Source organism: Anomaloglossus baeobatrachus, chromosome 9 (assembly GCF_048569485.1).
Source record: "Anomaloglossus baeobatrachus isolate aAnoBae1 chromosome 9, aAnoBae1.hap1, whole genome shotgun sequence".
Lineage (NCBI taxonomy): Eukaryota > Metazoa > Chordata > Amphibia > Anura > Aromobatidae > Anomaloglossus > Anomaloglossus baeobatrachus.
In genome coordinates, this window is record NC_134361.1 from 16,188,925 (window position 1) to 16,205,434 (window position 16,510).

General features: G+C 48.2%; 2 protein-coding genes across 2 annotated transcripts in view; both read right to left on the bottom strand.

The window, feature by feature from the left end:
• Positions 1-3,400: 3,400 nt before the first annotated feature.
• LOC142250253 (TLR adapter interacting with SLC15A4 on the lysosome-like) lies at positions 3,401-9,754 on the bottom strand. The gene is made up of 2 exons (XM_075322380.1): positions 9,671-9,754; positions 3,401-4,465 (listed from the first exon to the last, which is right to left on the bottom strand). Exons 1-2 carry the CDS (start codon positions 9,671-9,673, stop codon positions 3,668-3,670), a joined length of 801 nt encoding a protein of 266 aa, XP_075178495.1. The 5' UTR covers positions 9,674-9,754; the 3' UTR covers positions 3,401-3,667.
• Positions 9,755-13,555: 3,801 nt separating this feature from the next.
• The window catches only part of SH3BGRL (SH3 domain binding glutamate rich protein like), a 29,559-nt gene continuing 26,604 nt past the window's right edge, over positions 13,556-16,510 (bottom strand). The window contains exon 4 of the mRNA XM_075323085.1: positions 13,556-16,201. Within this exon, the coding sequence (XP_075179200.1) occupies positions 16,169-16,201 (33 nt within the window). The 3' untranslated portion in view covers positions 13,556-16,168. The remainder of the gene's footprint in view (positions 16,202-16,510) is intronic.

A 16,510-nucleotide genomic window follows, 5' to 3' on the forward strand; every position in this document is an offset into this window, starting at 1 on the left:
CCCAAAGCAGCCATCAGCATTCGACTGAAAACACTGCAACTTGACAAAACATCTGGTCATCTCTTTAATAGCACTGGGCTCTAATACTAGACACGGCCATGGAAGGGAGGGGCGCTGTTTCTGCATGAAAGCAGCCATGTTTTTGGAATCTCATACACTCCCTTTTAGTGTATTATGCTATATTGCATTCTAGGAGTTGTAGTTTTATTTTTCTGCTGCATTGCATTCTGGGAGTTGTAGTTCCCTTTAGTTCTCTGCTGCACTGCATTCTGGGAGTTGTAGTCTCCATATATATATATATATTTTATTTTTTTTTTCTTTCCCCTGCACTGCATTCTGGGAGTTGTAGCTCCCTTTTTCCCTTTTAGTTTGTTCTGTGGTATTGCATTCTGGGAGTTGTAGTTCTGTTCAGATTTTTATGTAGTGCAGCGCAGCATATTCTGTGCAGGAGCAGCAGTCATAGTTCAGACCCTGGAGCTGAGAGTTTTCCCGCAGGTTTGGATGTGACTGGAGCATCGGGCATGATACCCCATGGTTCGCACTTATGGTCTTGTGCAGTGTCACTTTTTGCTGTGCACTCATGGTCTTGGCGCAGCGTCACTTTTTGCTGTGCACTTATGGTCTTGCGCAGTGTCACTTTTTGCTGTGCACTCATGGTCTTGCGCAGTGTCACTTTTTGCTGTGCACTCATGGTCTTGCGCAGTGTCACTTTTTGCTGTGCACTCATGGTCTTGCGCAGTGTCACTTTTTGCTGTGCACTTATGGTCTTGCGCAGTGTCACTTTTTGCTGTGCACTCATGGTCTTGCGCAGTGTCACTTTTTGCTGTGCACTCATGGTCTTGGCGCAGCGTCACTTTTTGCTGTGCACTTATGGTCTTGCGCAGTGTCACTTTTTGCTGTGCACTCATGGTCTTGCGCAGTGTCACTTTTTGCTGTGCACTCATGGTCTTGCGCAGTGTCACTTTTTGCTGTGCACTCATGGTCTTGCGCAGTGTCACTTTTTGCTGTGCACTCATGGTCTTGCGCAGTGTCGCTTTTTGCTGTGCACTCATGGTCTTGCGCAGCGTCACTTTTTGCTGTGCACTCATGGTCTTGCGCAGTGTCACTTTTTGCTGTGCACTTATGGTCTTGCGCAGTGTCACTTTTTGCTGTGCACTTATGGTCTTGCGCAGTGTCACTTTTTGCTGTGCACTCATGGTCTTGCGCAGTGTCACTTTTTGCTGTGCACTCATGGTCTTGTGCAGTGTCACTTTTTGCTGTGCACTTATGGTCTTGCGCAGTGTCACTTTTTGCTGTGCACTCATGGTCTTGCGCAGTGTCACTTTTTGCTGTGCACTCATGGTCTTGCGCAGTGTCACTTTTTGCTGTGCACTCATGGTCTTGGCGCAGCGTCACTTTTTGCTGTGCACTTATGGTCTTGCGCAGTGTCACTTTTTGCTGTGCACTCATGGTCTTGCGCAGTGTCACTTTTTGCTGTGCACTCATGGTCTTGCGCAGCGTCACTTTTTGCTGTGCACTCATGGTCTTGCGCAGTGTCACTTTTTGCTGTGCACTCATGGTCTTGCGCAGTGTCACTTTTTGCTGTGCACTCATGGTCTTGCGCAGTGTCACTTTTTGCTGTGCACTCATGGTCTTGGCGCAGCGTCACTTTTTGCTGTGCACTTATGGTCTTGCGCAGTGTCACTTTTTGCTGTGCACTCATGGTCTTGCGCAGCGTCACTTTTTGCTGTGCACTCATGGTCTTGCGCAGTGTCACTTTTTGCTGTGCACTCATGGTCTTGCGCAGTGTCACTTTTTGCTGTGCACTCATGGTCTTGGCGCAGCGTCACTTTTTGCTGTGCACTTATGGTCTTGCGCAGTGTCACTTTTTGCTGTGCACTCATGGTCTTGGCGCAGCGTCACTTTTTGCTGTGCACTTATGGTCTTGCGCAGTGTCGCTTTTTGCTGTGCACTCATGGTCTTGCGCAGTGTCACTTTTTGCTGTGCACTCATGGTCTTGCGCAGTGTCACTTTTTGCTGTGCACTCATGGTCTTGGCGCAGCGTCACTTTTTGCTGTGCACTTATGGTCTTGCGCAGTGTCACTTTTTGCTGTGCACTCATGGTCTTGCGCAGCGTCACTTTTTGCTGTGCACTCATGGTCTTGCGCAGTGTCACTTTTTGCTGTGCAGTCATGGTCTTGCGCAGTGTCACTTTTTGCTGTGCACTCATGGTCTTGGCGCAGCGTCACTTTTTGCTGTGCACTTATGGTCTTGCGCAGTGTCACTTTTTGCTGTGCACTCATGGTCTTGGCGCAGCGTCACTTTTTGCTGTGCACTTATGGTCTTGCGCAGTGTCGCTTTTTGCTGTGCACTCATGGTCTTGCGCAGTGTCACTTTTTGCTGTGCACTCATGGTCTTGGCGCAGCGTCACTTTTTGCTGTGCACTTATGGTCTTGCGCAGTGTCACTTTTTGCTGTGCACTCATGGTCTTGCGCAGTGTCACTTTTTGCTGTGCACTCATGGTCTTGCGCAGCGTCACTTTTTGCTGTGCACTCATGGTCTTGCGCAGCGTCACTTTTTGCTGTGCACTCATGGTCTTGCGCAGTGTCACTTTTTGCTGTGCACTCATGGTCTTGCGCAGTGTCACTTTTTGCTGTGCACTCCTGGTTTTGGCGCAGCGTCACTTTTTACTGTGCACTCATGGTCTTGCGCAGTGTCACTTTTTGCTGTGCACTCATGGTCTTGCGCATCGTCACTTTTTGCTGTGCACTCATGGTCTTGCGCAGTGTCACTTTTTGCTGTGCACTCATGGTCTTGCGCAGTGTCACTTTTTGCTGTGCACTCATGGTCTTGCGCAGTGTCACTTTTTGCTGTGCACTCATGGTCTTGCGCAGTGTCACTTTTTGCTGTGCACTCATGGTCTTGCGCAGCGTCACTTTTTGCTGTGCACTCATGGTCTTGCGCAGCGTCACTTTTTGCTGTGCACTCATGGTCTTGCGCAGCGTCACTTTTTGCTGTGCACTCATGGTCTTGCGCAGCGTCACTTTTTGCTGTGCACTCATGGTCTTGCGTAGTGTCACTTTTTGCTGTGCACTCATGGTCTTGCGCAGCGTCACTTTTTGCTGTGCACTCATGGTCTTGCGCAGTGTCACTTTTTGCTGTGCACTCATGGTCTTGCGCAGCGTCACTTTTTGCTGTGCACTCATGGTCTTGCGCAGCGTCACTTTTTGCTGTGCACTCATGGTCTTGCGCAGCGTCACCTTTTGCTGTGCACTCATGGTCTTGCGTAGTGTCACTTTTTGCTGTGCACTCATGGTCTTGCGCAGTGTCGCTTTTTGCTGTGCACTCATGGTCTTGCGCAGTGTCGCTTTTTGCTGTGCACTCATGGTCTTGCGCAGCGTCACCTTTTGCTGTGCACTCATGGTCTTGCGCAGCGTCACTTTTTGCTGTGCACTCATGGTCTTGCGCAGCGTCACTTTTTGCTGTGCACTCATGGTCTTGCGCAGTGTCACTTTTTGCTGTGCACTCATGGTCTTGCGCAGCGTCACTTTTTGCTGTGCACTCATGGTCTTGCGCAGCGTCACTTTTTGCTGTGCACTCATGGTCTTGCGCAGTGTCACTTTTTGCTGTGCACTTATGGTCTTGCGCAGTGTCACTTTTTGCTGTGCACTCATGGTCTTGCGCAGTGTCACTTTTTGCTGTGCACCCGCGCCCAGTTGCTGCCCAGCGCCCCTGGTTTGGTCTTGCTGTCTTGGCCGGAGATGTGCAGCACCGGAGTGATGAATTCGGAGCTGCCCCCGCTGGTGGTGCAGCACGGACCCTGCAGGTTGTGCTCCTGTGATATCTGCAGGCTGATCTGGTGCATGTTGTGCAGGATGGCGGACCACATGTGCGGGTGCGGGGAGGTGCCGGTGCTCAGGGTCTCCTCGTAGCACTGCTTATAAACCTCCTGCATCTTCTTCTCTATGAATCCGTTCAGTACAGAGTTGGAGAAGGGAGCAGAGGGCGAGATTTGGCTCTCTACACTGGGGGGCCCCTTTCCTTCTAGGAGCCCCCCAGAATTGTCACCCGGAGGACTGCTGCTGTCAATGTCCGCTGAGAGCAGCACCGGCCCGTCCTCGCAGTCCGTGTCTAGGATGCACCCGGAGTCCGCCTTATGGAGGATGTGATCGCCAGCGATGTGCAGGTCCGGGTAGTTCTTGTAGATGCTGCCGTACGGGCTGGACCACGACGTGTACAGGTCCAGGGAACCGGCGATCACCGCCTCGCGCTTCGGGATATTCAACGCTTGTGACGGCGTCACTGAGGATTCAGCCGGACGTTGCGGATCCATTCCACAGTTTCTGTAGTCAGACGCCGAGATCCCCGAACACTCCGCCAAGGAATTCTCCTTCCCTCCATCCTTCTGCTCCTCAATGTTCAGCAGGTCTCTGTAGATCGCTGTGCAGAGGAACGACTCCGACAACATGGCGACCACTGCGATAGTCTGCGGAGAAACAATATGGAGAGGACTGAGCACAAGGTCATACAGGACAGATACAATATACTATATATAATCCACACGACGCAGCCTCAGAGGGCCCCTCTTATTATTATTAGCCAGCTAAGGTAAAGATGACAGCTGTAGTCTAGTATTCTCAGGCTGGGAAGGTCCATGGTTATTGGGCCCCCCCGTGCCTAAAAATAGCAGCCCACAGCTGCCCCAAAAATGGCGCATCCATTAGATACACCAATCCTGGCGCTTCGCCTCGGCTCATCCCGTTGCCCTGATGCAGTGGCAACTTAGATAATAAATGGGGTTGATGTCAGATGTGAATTGTCAGCTGGCATCAAGCCCTGGTATTTGTAATGGGTGGGCATCTATCAGATACCCCCCATTACTAATCCAGTAGTTGAAGAAAGAAAAATAGATTTTATTTGGACAACAATCCCCCTCCCCCCACTACAGCCTAAGAATACCAGACCCCAGCTGTCTGCTTTACCTAGTGATCCAAGTTGGGGGACCCCACATTTTTTGTTTTAAATTATTTAATTTTAAATAAATAATTTAAAATAGCAGTGTGGGGTGCCCTGTGTGTTACATTACCAGCCAAGGTAGAGCTGACGGCGGTGGTCTGCAGGCTGCTTCACCTTAGCTGGCTACCAAAAATAAGGGGACCCCACGTCGGGCAAAATATTGAATTTGGTGCTAAAAACAAGGCTAAACACCCTTTAGTGCCACATGAAAAGCAAAGGGTGCAAGATCACAATGTGCACGAGGTGAGACATATATATATATATATATATATATATATATATATGTATGTGTGTTGTGCACCTAATATCACACAGACTGGGCGAGGGGAACAGTACACTCACATGACACTTCAGGAGCAACTGCGGAGCTATATTTTACACAATAAATATTGTCCTCCCCATGTTAGTGACTCCTCAGTGCTGCCCCACCCCCGCCCCTTCATCACATGTTTGCTTCATTTTTATCCTCAATGTTCCTCTTTCCAGTAATTTCTTTTATGCATTTATGAGAAATAGGAAATGAGACATCAGGTGCAAATCACAGAAAGTGCGAATGTGGAAACCGCGGCACGCTACAGTCACCACCCAGAAGAAGAGCGCAAAGCAAAACTAAGGCAAGTCAGGGGCCTGCAGGATAAGGGCTAGTATAGAGAAAATCCCTCTACACAAAGACAGGATAAAATTATGTCTGCAGTCACCACTAGGGGGAGCTCCCTGTATACAGAGACACATGATAAGATCCTGTCTATAGCCACCACTAGGGGGAGCTCCCTGTATACAGAGACACATGATAAGATCCTGTCTGCAGCCACCACTAGGGGGAGCTCCCTGTACACAGAGATACATGATCAGATCCTGTCTGCAGCCACCACTAGGGGGAGCTCCCTGTATACAGAGACACATGATAAGATCCTGTCTATAGCCACCACTAGGGGGAGCTCCCTGTATACAGAGACACATGATAAGATTCTGTCTGCAGCCACCACTAGGGGGAGCTCCCTGTATACAGAGATACATGATCAGATCCTGTCTGCAGCCACCACTAGGGGGAGCTCCCTGTATACAGAGATACATGATAACATCTGTCTGCAGTTACCACTAGGGGGAGCTCCCTGTATACAGAGATACATGATAAGATTCTGTCTGCAGCCACCACTAGGGGGAGCTCTCTGTATACAGAGATACATGATAATATCCTGTCTGCAGCCACCACTAGGGGGAGCTCCCTGTATACAGAGATACATGATAAGATCCTGTCTGCAGTTACCACTAGGGGGAGCTCCCTGTATACAGAGACACATGATAAGATCCTGTCTGCAGCCACCACTAGGGGGAGCTCACTGTATACAGAGATACATGATAAGATCCTGTCTGCAGCCACCACTAGGGGGAGCTCCCTGTATACAGAGATACATGATAACATCTGTCTGCAGTTACCACTAGGGGGAGCTCCCTGTATACAGAGATACATGATAAGATTCTGTCTGCAGCCACCACTAGGGGGAGCTCTCTGTATACAGAGATACATGATAATATCCTGTCTGCAGCCACCACTAGGGGGAGCTCCCTGTATACAGAGATACATGATAAGATCCTGTCTGCAGTTACCACTAGGGGGAGCTCCCTGTATATAGAGACACATGATAAGATCCTGTCTGCAGCCACCACTGTATGACAGTATACAGGGAGCTCCCCCTAGTGGTGGCAGCAGACAGAATCTTATCATGTATCTCTGTATACAGGGAGCTCCCCCTAGTGGTGGCTGCAGACAGGATCTTATCATGTATCTCTGTACACAGGGAGCTCCCCCTAGTGGTGGCTGCAGACAGGATCTTATCATGTATCCTATATACAGGGAGCTCCACCTAGTGGTGACTGCAGACAGAATCTTATCATGTATCTCTGTATACATGGAGCTCCCCCTAGTGGTGGCTGCAGACAGGATCTTACCATGTATCTCTGTATACAGGGAGCTCCCCCTAGTGGTGGCTGCAGACAGGATCTTATCATGTATCTCTGTATACAGGGAGCTCCCCCTAGTGGTGGCTACAGACAGGATCTTATCATGTATCTCTGTATACAGGGAGCTCCCCCTAGTGGTGGCTGCAGACAGGATCTTATCATGTATCCTATATACAGGGAGCTCCCCCTAGTGGTGACTGCAGACAGAATCTTATCATGTATCTCTGTATACATGGAGCTCCCCCTAGTGGTGGCTGCAGACAGGATCTTATCATGTATCTCTGTATACATGGAGCTCCCCCTAGTGGTGGCTGCAGACAGAATCTTATCATGTATCTCTGTATACAGGGAGCTCCCCCTAGTGGTGGCTGCAGACAGGATCTTATCATGTATCCTATATACAGGGAGCTCCCCCTAGTGGTGACTGCAGACAGAATCGTATCATGTATCTCTGTATACATGGAGCTCCCCCTAGTGGTGGCTGCAGACAGGATCTTATCATGTATCTCTGTATACAGGGAGCTCCCCCTAGTGGTGGCTGCAGACAGGATCTTATCATGTATCTCTGTATACAGGGAGCTCCCCCTAGTGGTGACTGCAGACAGAATCTTATCATGTATCTCTGTATACAGGGAGCTCCCCCTAGTGGTGGCTGCAGACAGAAGCTTATCATGTATCTCTGTATACAGGGAGCTCCCCCTAGTGGTGGCTGCAGACAGGATCTTATCATGTATCTCTGTATACAGGGAGCTCCCCCTAGTGGTGACTGCAGACAGGATCTTATCATGTATCTCTGTATACAGGAGCTCCCCCTAGTGGTGGCTGCAGACAGGATCTTATCATGTATCTCTGTATACAGGGAGCTCCCCCTAGTGGTGACTGCAGACAGGATCTTATCATGTATCTCTGTATACAGGGAGCTCCCCCTAGTGGTGGCTGCAGACAGGATCTTATCATGTATCTCTGTATACAGGGAGCTCCCCCTAGTGGTGGCTGCAGACAGGATATTATCATGTATCTCTGTATACAGGGATCTCCCCCTAGTGGTGGCTGCAGACAGGATCTTATCATGTATCTCTGTATACAGGGAGCTCCCTCTAGTGGTGACTACAGACAAAATCTTATCATGTATCTCTGTATACAGGGAGCTCCCCCTAGTGGTGGCTGCAGACAGGATCTTATCATGTATCTCTGTATACATGGGGCTTCCTCTAGTGGTGGCTGCAGACAGAATCTTATCATGTATCTCTGTATACAGGGAGCTCCGCCTAGTGGTGGCTGCAGACAGAATCTTATCATGTATCTCTGTATACAGGGAGCTCCCCCTAGTGGTGGCTGCAGACAGGATCTTATCATGTATCTCTGTATACAGGGAGCTCCCCCTAGTGGTGACTGCAGACAGTATCTTATCATGTATCTCTGTATACAGGGAGCTCCCCCTAGTGGTGACTGCAGACAGTATCTTATCATGTATCTCTATATACAGGGAGCTCCCCCTAGTGGTGACTGCAGACAGGATCTTATCATGTATCTCTGTATACAGGAGCTCCCCCTAGTGGTGGCTGCAGACAGGATCTTATCATGTATCTCTGTATACAGGGAGCTCCCCCTAGTGGTGACTGCAGACAGGATCTTATCATGTATCTCTGTATACAGGGAGCTCCCCCTAGTGGTGGCTGCAGACAGGATCTTATCATGTATCTCTGTATACAGGGAGCTCCCCCTAGTGGTGGCTGCAGACAGGATCTTATCATGTATCTCTGTATACAGGGAGCTCCCCCTAGTGGTGGCTGCAGACAGGATATTATCATGTATCTCTGTATACAGGGAGCTCCCTCTAGTGGTGACTACAGACAAAATCTTATCATGTATCTCTGTATACAGGGAGCTCCCCCTAGTGGTGGCTGCAGACAGGATCTTATCATGTATCTCTGTATACATGGGGCTTCCTCTAGTGGTGGCTGCAGACAGAATCTTATCATGTATCTCTGTATACAGGGAGCTCCCCCTAGTGGTGGCTGCAGACAGAATCTTATCATGTATCTCTGTATACAGGGAGCTCCCCCTAGTGGTGGCTGCAGACAGGATCTTATCATGTATCTCTGTATACATGGGGCTTCCTCTAGTGGTGGCTGCAGACAGGATCTTATCATGTATCTCTGTATACAGGGCACTCCCTCTAGTGGTGGCTGCAGACAAGATCTTATCATGTATCTCTGTATACAGGGAGCTCCCCCTAGTGGTGGCTGCAGACAGTATCTTATCATGTATTTCTGTATACAGGGAGCTCCCCCTAGTGGTGGCTGCAGACAGAATCTTATCATGTATCTCTGTATACAGGGAGCTCCCCCTAGTGGTGACTACAGACAGGATATTATCATGTATCTCTGTATACAGGGAGCTCCCCCTAGTGGTGGCTGCAGACAGGATCTTACATTATGATTATTAGCACTACTAGCAGTTTCTATGTTTTTATAATATATATATAATTATTAGTAATTGATGTGTCGTTATATAATCTGCAGATATATTATGTGACTCTACACTATTAACCATGTAAAGATATGAGGTGATCGGATCGAGTTGTGCGATAGGTGCCGGTGTCTTTCGTGGTTCTGTGATGCTGTAATATGCACTATGATGCAGATACCTCGCGTGTCATGTCCGTGGCTCTGCAGTGATCGCCTCCGTGTGATATATATCATTTTCTTACCATTCGGCGCCGCGCTCCTCGCTCATCGGGCCGGCCGCCAGCGTCCCCTCTTCATCCTTCTTCTCTGAGGTTCTGGTGCTTGTGAGGTCCAGCACCTTGTGACCTCGAGCAATGAGCGCTCAACACTTCCGCTTTCTAAATTCCAGTTTAAAAGGAGAAGTTGCTTACAACAGAAGGCGCTGGAATTATAGGGTAATGTGGAACGTCGCTCTGCGGTGGCAACGTATGTATGTGAGAGGTGGGAGTGTAAACAGAGCGCGGATCATGTGAGGATTTGTCATTTTTTGTGAGGACGAAACACCAAAACGTTTGTTAGACTTTGTATATAACGGGCACATAATACCGCCATACAATGCACATATAATACCACCACATAATACACATAATATAGCGTTACAATACACAAATAATACCGCCACACAATACACATGTAATACGGCTTTATAATACACATAATATAGCTCCACAATACACACATGTAATACCGCCAGAAGATACACAAGTAATGCCGCTACACAAAAAACTCATAATATTACCACACATTACACAAATAATGCAGCCTCACAATACCCACATATTACCGCACCAGAATGCACACATAATATAGCTGCACAATACACTTAAAATACCACCTCAAAAAACACAAATAATACCGCTACATAATGCACAGAATATAGCACCACAATACACACATAATACCACCACACAATGCACATATAATACCGCCACACTGTATACACATGATGCGGTCATTGAATGCCATGTGTCCTCACATTACTGACCTACAGCGATACCTGCTGCATGTCGTGTATTGATCCCGTGTTACATTGTGGCGCCATATCATACACTGTGTACAGATAGCAGCACAGGATGGCTCCAGGGTGTGGCTGGTTAGGCGCCGCTGTGTGCCCGGTATTGTGCTGTGTAGGGCTATTGTGTGGGGTCTCCTGCGCCCTATAGAGCCCCTGAACGCAGTAATACCCAGACATCGCTCCTCTGGATACGGTGTCGGCATTGTCTCGCCCTCGCTCGCGGTCTCATCGCTTTCTCGCGGATCCGTACAGGGGAATTCATTCTGCAGATTTTATGGCTCCTCATAAAAATATCACAAAGACAAACGACGAGAAGAGAAATCAGGAGAAAGATGATTATTTCTGACAGGGGCAAATCCAAAAACTACCCCAACAGGAGAGGAACACGTCCGGCCCCTCAGAAACCAAGAGGAATGCCAGCTCTGAACATGAAGTGTAAAGCCCCTCACCCCTGAACCCCGACACACAGATCATATATAGAGTGACTCTCCAAAACCAGCCGACTCCCTGTGCATCACATTACTGATCCTGAGTCACATCCTGTATTATACTCCAGAGCTGTACTCACTATTCTGCTGGTGCAGTCACTGTGTATATACATTACATTACTGATCCTGAGTTACCTCCTGTATTATACTCCAGAGCTGCACTCACTATTCTGCTGGTGCAGTCACTGTGTACATACATTACATTACTGATCCTGAGTTACATCCTGTATTATACTCCAGAGCTGCACTCACTATTCTGCTGATGCAGTCACTGTGTACATACATTACATTACTGATCCTGAGTCACATCCTGTATTATACTCCAGAGCTGTACTCACTATTCTGCTGGTGCAGTCACTGTGTACATACATTACATTACTGATCCTGAGTCACATCCTGTATTATACTCCAGAGCTGTACTCACTATTCTGCTGGTGCAGTCACTGTGTACATACATTACATTACTGATCCTGAGTTACCTCCTGTATTATACTCCAGAGCAGCACTCACTATTCTGCTGGTGCAGTCACTGTGTACATACATTACATTACTGATCCTGAGTTACCTCCTGTATTATACTCCAGAGCTGTACTCACTATTCTGCTGGTGCAGTCACTGTGTACATACATTACATTACTGATCCTGAGTTACATCCTGTATTATACTCCAGAGCTGCACTCACTATTCTGCTGATGCAGTCACTGTGTACATACATTACATTACTGATCCTGAGTCACATCCTGTATTATACTCCAGAGCTGTACTCACTATTCTGCTGGTGCAGTCACTGTGTACATACATTACATTACTGATCCTGAGTCACATCCTGTATTATACTCCAGAGCTGTACTCACTATTCTGCTGGTGCAGTCACTGTGTACATACATTACATTACTGATCCTGAGTTACCTCCTGTATTATACTCCAGAGCAGCACTCACTATTCTGCTGGTGCAGTCACTGTGTACATACATTACATTACTGATCCTGAGTTACCTCCTGTATTATACTCCAGAGCTGTAGTCACTATTTTGCTGGTGCAGTCACTGTGTACATACATTACTGATCCTGAGTTACCTCTTGTATTATACTCCAGAGCTGCACTCACTATTCAGCTGATGCAGTCACTGTGTACATACATTACTGATCCTGAGTTACCTCCTGTATTATACTCCAGAGCTGCAGTCACTATTCTGCTGATGCAGTCACTGTGTACATACATTACTGATCCTGAGTTACCTCCTGTATTATACTCCAGAGCTGCACTCACTATTCTGCTGATGCAGTCACTGTGTACATACATTACTGATCCTGAGTTACCTCCTGTATTATACTCTAGAGCTGCACTCACTATTCTGCTGGTGCAGTCTCTGTGTACATACATTACATTACTGATCCTGAGCTACCTCCTGTATTATACTCCAGAGCTGCACTCACTATTCTGCTAGTGCAGTCTCTGTGTACATACATTACATTACTGATCCAGAGTCACATCCTGTATTATACTCCAGAGCTGCAGTCACTATTCTGCTGGTGCAGTCACTGTGTACATACATTACATTATTGATCCTGAGTCACCTCCTGTATTATACTCCAGAGCTGCACTCACTATTCTGCTGGGACACACATTACTTATTATGGACCTTCCATTGTTCCCCATATTGGCAGATTTCTTATATTCGGGGGGTTTCTCGGGGGTAATCACCACTAGATGATTCTTTCTTACTCCAGCTATAGACTGTGGTGTGGTGGTTGCTGCGTCTTGTCTCTGGTGGATGATGATGATTCTGCATCCTTAGGACAATAGTGGAATATGGAGCGGATTTCACACATCTCTATTAGCACTCATGTTAAAAAAAAAAAAAAAAAAAAGCATTAGAGCAAATGTCCTGCCGAGCTCCGCATCTGCCACAATATCACTGACAATGTGCTCAGGTCATCAGATGTTGTGTCAGCTGCAGCTCTGGAGGGAACTGGAGGATAACTCAATGAACCAGCAGAATAGTGACTGCAGCTCTGGAGGTTACTGTAGTACAAGATACCAGAAAAGTGACCGCAGCTCTGGAGGGGACAGCAGGATATGACATGGTGTAACAGCAGAATGGTGATCGCAGCTCTGGAGGTGACAGCAGGATATGACATGGTGTAACAGCAGAATAGTGATCGCAGCTCTGGAGGTGACAGCAGGATATGACATGGTGTAACAGCGGAATAGTGAGCGCAGCTCTGGAGGTGACTGCAGGATAAGATGATGAAACAGCAAAATGTGACCGCAGCTCTGGAGGTGACTGGAGCAATGATAGAAATGCAATGCTGCGCTTTCGCCGGTTGCCGTTCTCTGCACTAATAGCCTCTAGCTGTCAAGGTCTCAGCACCAGAGGCCGGGGCATTCTGAGACTTGTAGTTCTCCGGTTTGCTGTCCCTGGTGGAGGACGTTGCTCGCGGCTCCACTTGTGACATCTCCTTTCCATCAGTTATTTCACCATCTGAAGTTGCAGAAGAAGCCACAAAAAGACTCAAGAAACAGAGGAACGTTTTTTTGTTTTGTTTTTTTTTTTTTTACTGAAGATTTTGCAAAATCAAAAAAACACTTAAGACTTTTTATTAGAAACAAAAATTAAGTGACAAAAACGCGAAAGAAAAGACGGCGAAACGTGAGGAGCGCGGGAAGATGGCGGCGGAACGTCTGCGGTCAGGAACGTCAGTCATTCTGCCTGCGGCGGGCGTCAGGGCATGCTGGGGGTTGTAGTCAGCGGGAATCTCCGGAGCAGGAGGTTACAGGATTATTCTGCTCCAACTGAACCGACGCTGCAGAAGTGGAAGCTGCAGATAATCGATGGCCGCCTTCAAGCCGAACCGTACAGAGGCGAGCGCAGGATTGGCCCAATCCATGAGAATATGGAGGATAAGAAGTGACAAAACTGCGGGAAAATAGAGAAGAGGCGCGAGGGGGAATGTAAAGAGTGCAGCCGGCAGTACTGCGAGTTACCACCAGGTGGAGCAGCATGACAGCGCCCAGGGTCACCACCGCTGGCAATGCTGTCACACTGAACCATGGCTTCCCACATTACAACTAGATGGCGCTATTTACAGAATGGTCCTTCCTTCATACCACCACTAGATGGCGAAACTGTGCACAATGATGATTTCCCTGCACTACCACCAGATGGCGCTGTAATACATATTAATGGCTCCGGATGTTACTGCGCTGCTATTATGCATAATGATAGTTCCACATACAGCCACCAGATGGCACTGTTATACAAAAGAATCATTGTTAATAGTTCCACTCAATGCTTTCACATGATTCCTCATACAGCCACCAGATGGCGCCATTACTACACAATATTCTACACTAGCACCAGATGGCGCTATAATAGATATTATCCCACATTACCTCTAGATGGCGCTATTATCCCACACACCCACCAGATGACATGGTTATACAAGTAATATCCCACACACCCACCAGATGGCGCTGTTATTTTACAGATATACCATACTATCACCAGATGGCGCCGTTATTACACAATATCCCACACTACCACCAGATAGCGCTGTTATTACACATAATATTCCACATTATCACCAGATAGTGCTGTTATTTTAGCTATTATCCCACACTCCCACTACATGGTGCTGTTATTATACAATATATTCCACACTACCACCAGATGGCACCATTATAGATATTATCCCACACTACCACCAGAGAGCGCTGTTATTACACATAATATTCCACATTATCACCACATGGCGCTGTTATTTTAGCTATTTTCCCACATGACCACCAGATGGTGCTATCACGCAATTATATCCCATGACCACCAGATGGCGCTGCTCTCACACTTCAGAATTTTCCATATTCCTAGCTGCTTTATGAAATGTTTGTCTTCCTTTTATGACTAATCTACAGCTTGTACAAAAAAAAAAAAGGCTGGGACTGAGCGGCGACTTTGGCCCCGACGCTGGATGTGCAGCTGCTACATCGCAGCAACATGAGAGTGAATGGGGTCTCGGGTGTAAACTCGCAATATACCATAACCACGAGACGTCCCCAAAAGATGGAACCGGTTGCAGATTTTGCAACTTGCTTGCGGCTTCACTTCCGGTACAGAATGATCTTTGCAGCCGGCCAAAGTCGCGGTGTAGCCCCAGTATAAAGGCCATTAGACGGCGGCTGCTCCGCTCCCACACCCCCTGTATTCCGGATCAGTAGGAACTTTTGGTTCCGGACATATTTTGTCACTAATATTCACCATTCTGCCCGGCACAGTGACTATAGTCGGTGTTGTTGGCACCATATAAATCCGCAACATTAATTCCCCAATCACCTCTAGTGAATGAATAGCATGGCGGGTCACGTATAGGACGCCGCAGACGCGTATACAGCACGCCGCAGACGCGTATACAGCACGCCGCAGACGCGTATACAGCACGCCGCAGACGCGTATACAGCACGCCGGGCACTGGAATGTGTCTGCTGGGAATAAAAACAGTAACTGGGAAGACTTTTGGCGATGGGAGCTCTATGGTAAGAAAAGGATGGCTGATTGTCGCAGTCTGCAGATTTAAAGGGACAGTCACTCAGAAAAGAAGTCAAAGTAGCCTGAAGAAAGCAGGAGCACAGAAACTTTTTTTTTTTATGCTGGGAAGTGAAGTGCTTGTTTTGTAATAGGACATCTGGGAGCTAACGGGGTCCCTGCCCTGGTCCCATCTCCCCAGAGGAGGCGTCACTGATCTCATTGTGGGGTACGGTCTCTTTAATTAAAATTAATAAGACATTAGAGCTCATTCTGTGCGTCTTCTGGTAAATTAAAAGGCACCTATGTTAAGGGGTAATTAGGGGGTCGGTCCTATGGGGGAGGGGAGGGGGGGGGGGGGGGGGAGCTTGTACCCATTAATATCGGACGATTATGGCGCCCGCAGCGCAGACGATCCGACCGCCAGACGGCGCTGCAGGAATTGGAAGATGAAAGTCCTCATATTAATTCCACCCTTCCTCCTTGTTTTCATTGGTCATCATTGGCATTCATGTTGGCACTGGCGGTGGTGGCGTTACGACAGGGGTGGGGGTGGGGGAAGGGACAGTCAGCGAATCATTGCTGCACGGAGGAGAGGTAAGAGTTTAGGAATGAAGCATCCAAGACGCCCTGAAAAGTTCAGAAAGTTCTGGTCCGGTGCTGAGGAATGGCGGCTTCAAGCTGTCTGCTGGGCCAAAGCCTCGGCTTCCTGCGAACGGAGAGAAAACAACATGAGAACAAGATGTTGGGGGCCCCTGTGTGTATTTGAGCCAGGCAGTGACCGCAGCGGGCGCAGGGACCCCACAAGTGACCTCAGCGGGCCCCACAAGTGACCGCAGCGGGCGCAGGGACCCCACAAGTGACCGCAGCGGGCCCCACAAGTGACCGCAGCGGGCCCCACAATTTCTTGCCCCTCCCCCGCCACCACTGAGTGAGTGACTGCTAAAAACAGATGAGGCGGTGCTGGATGTTATGGGGTTAATATTCCTAGAAGGAAGAGACAGTAGAAATCCTTGGC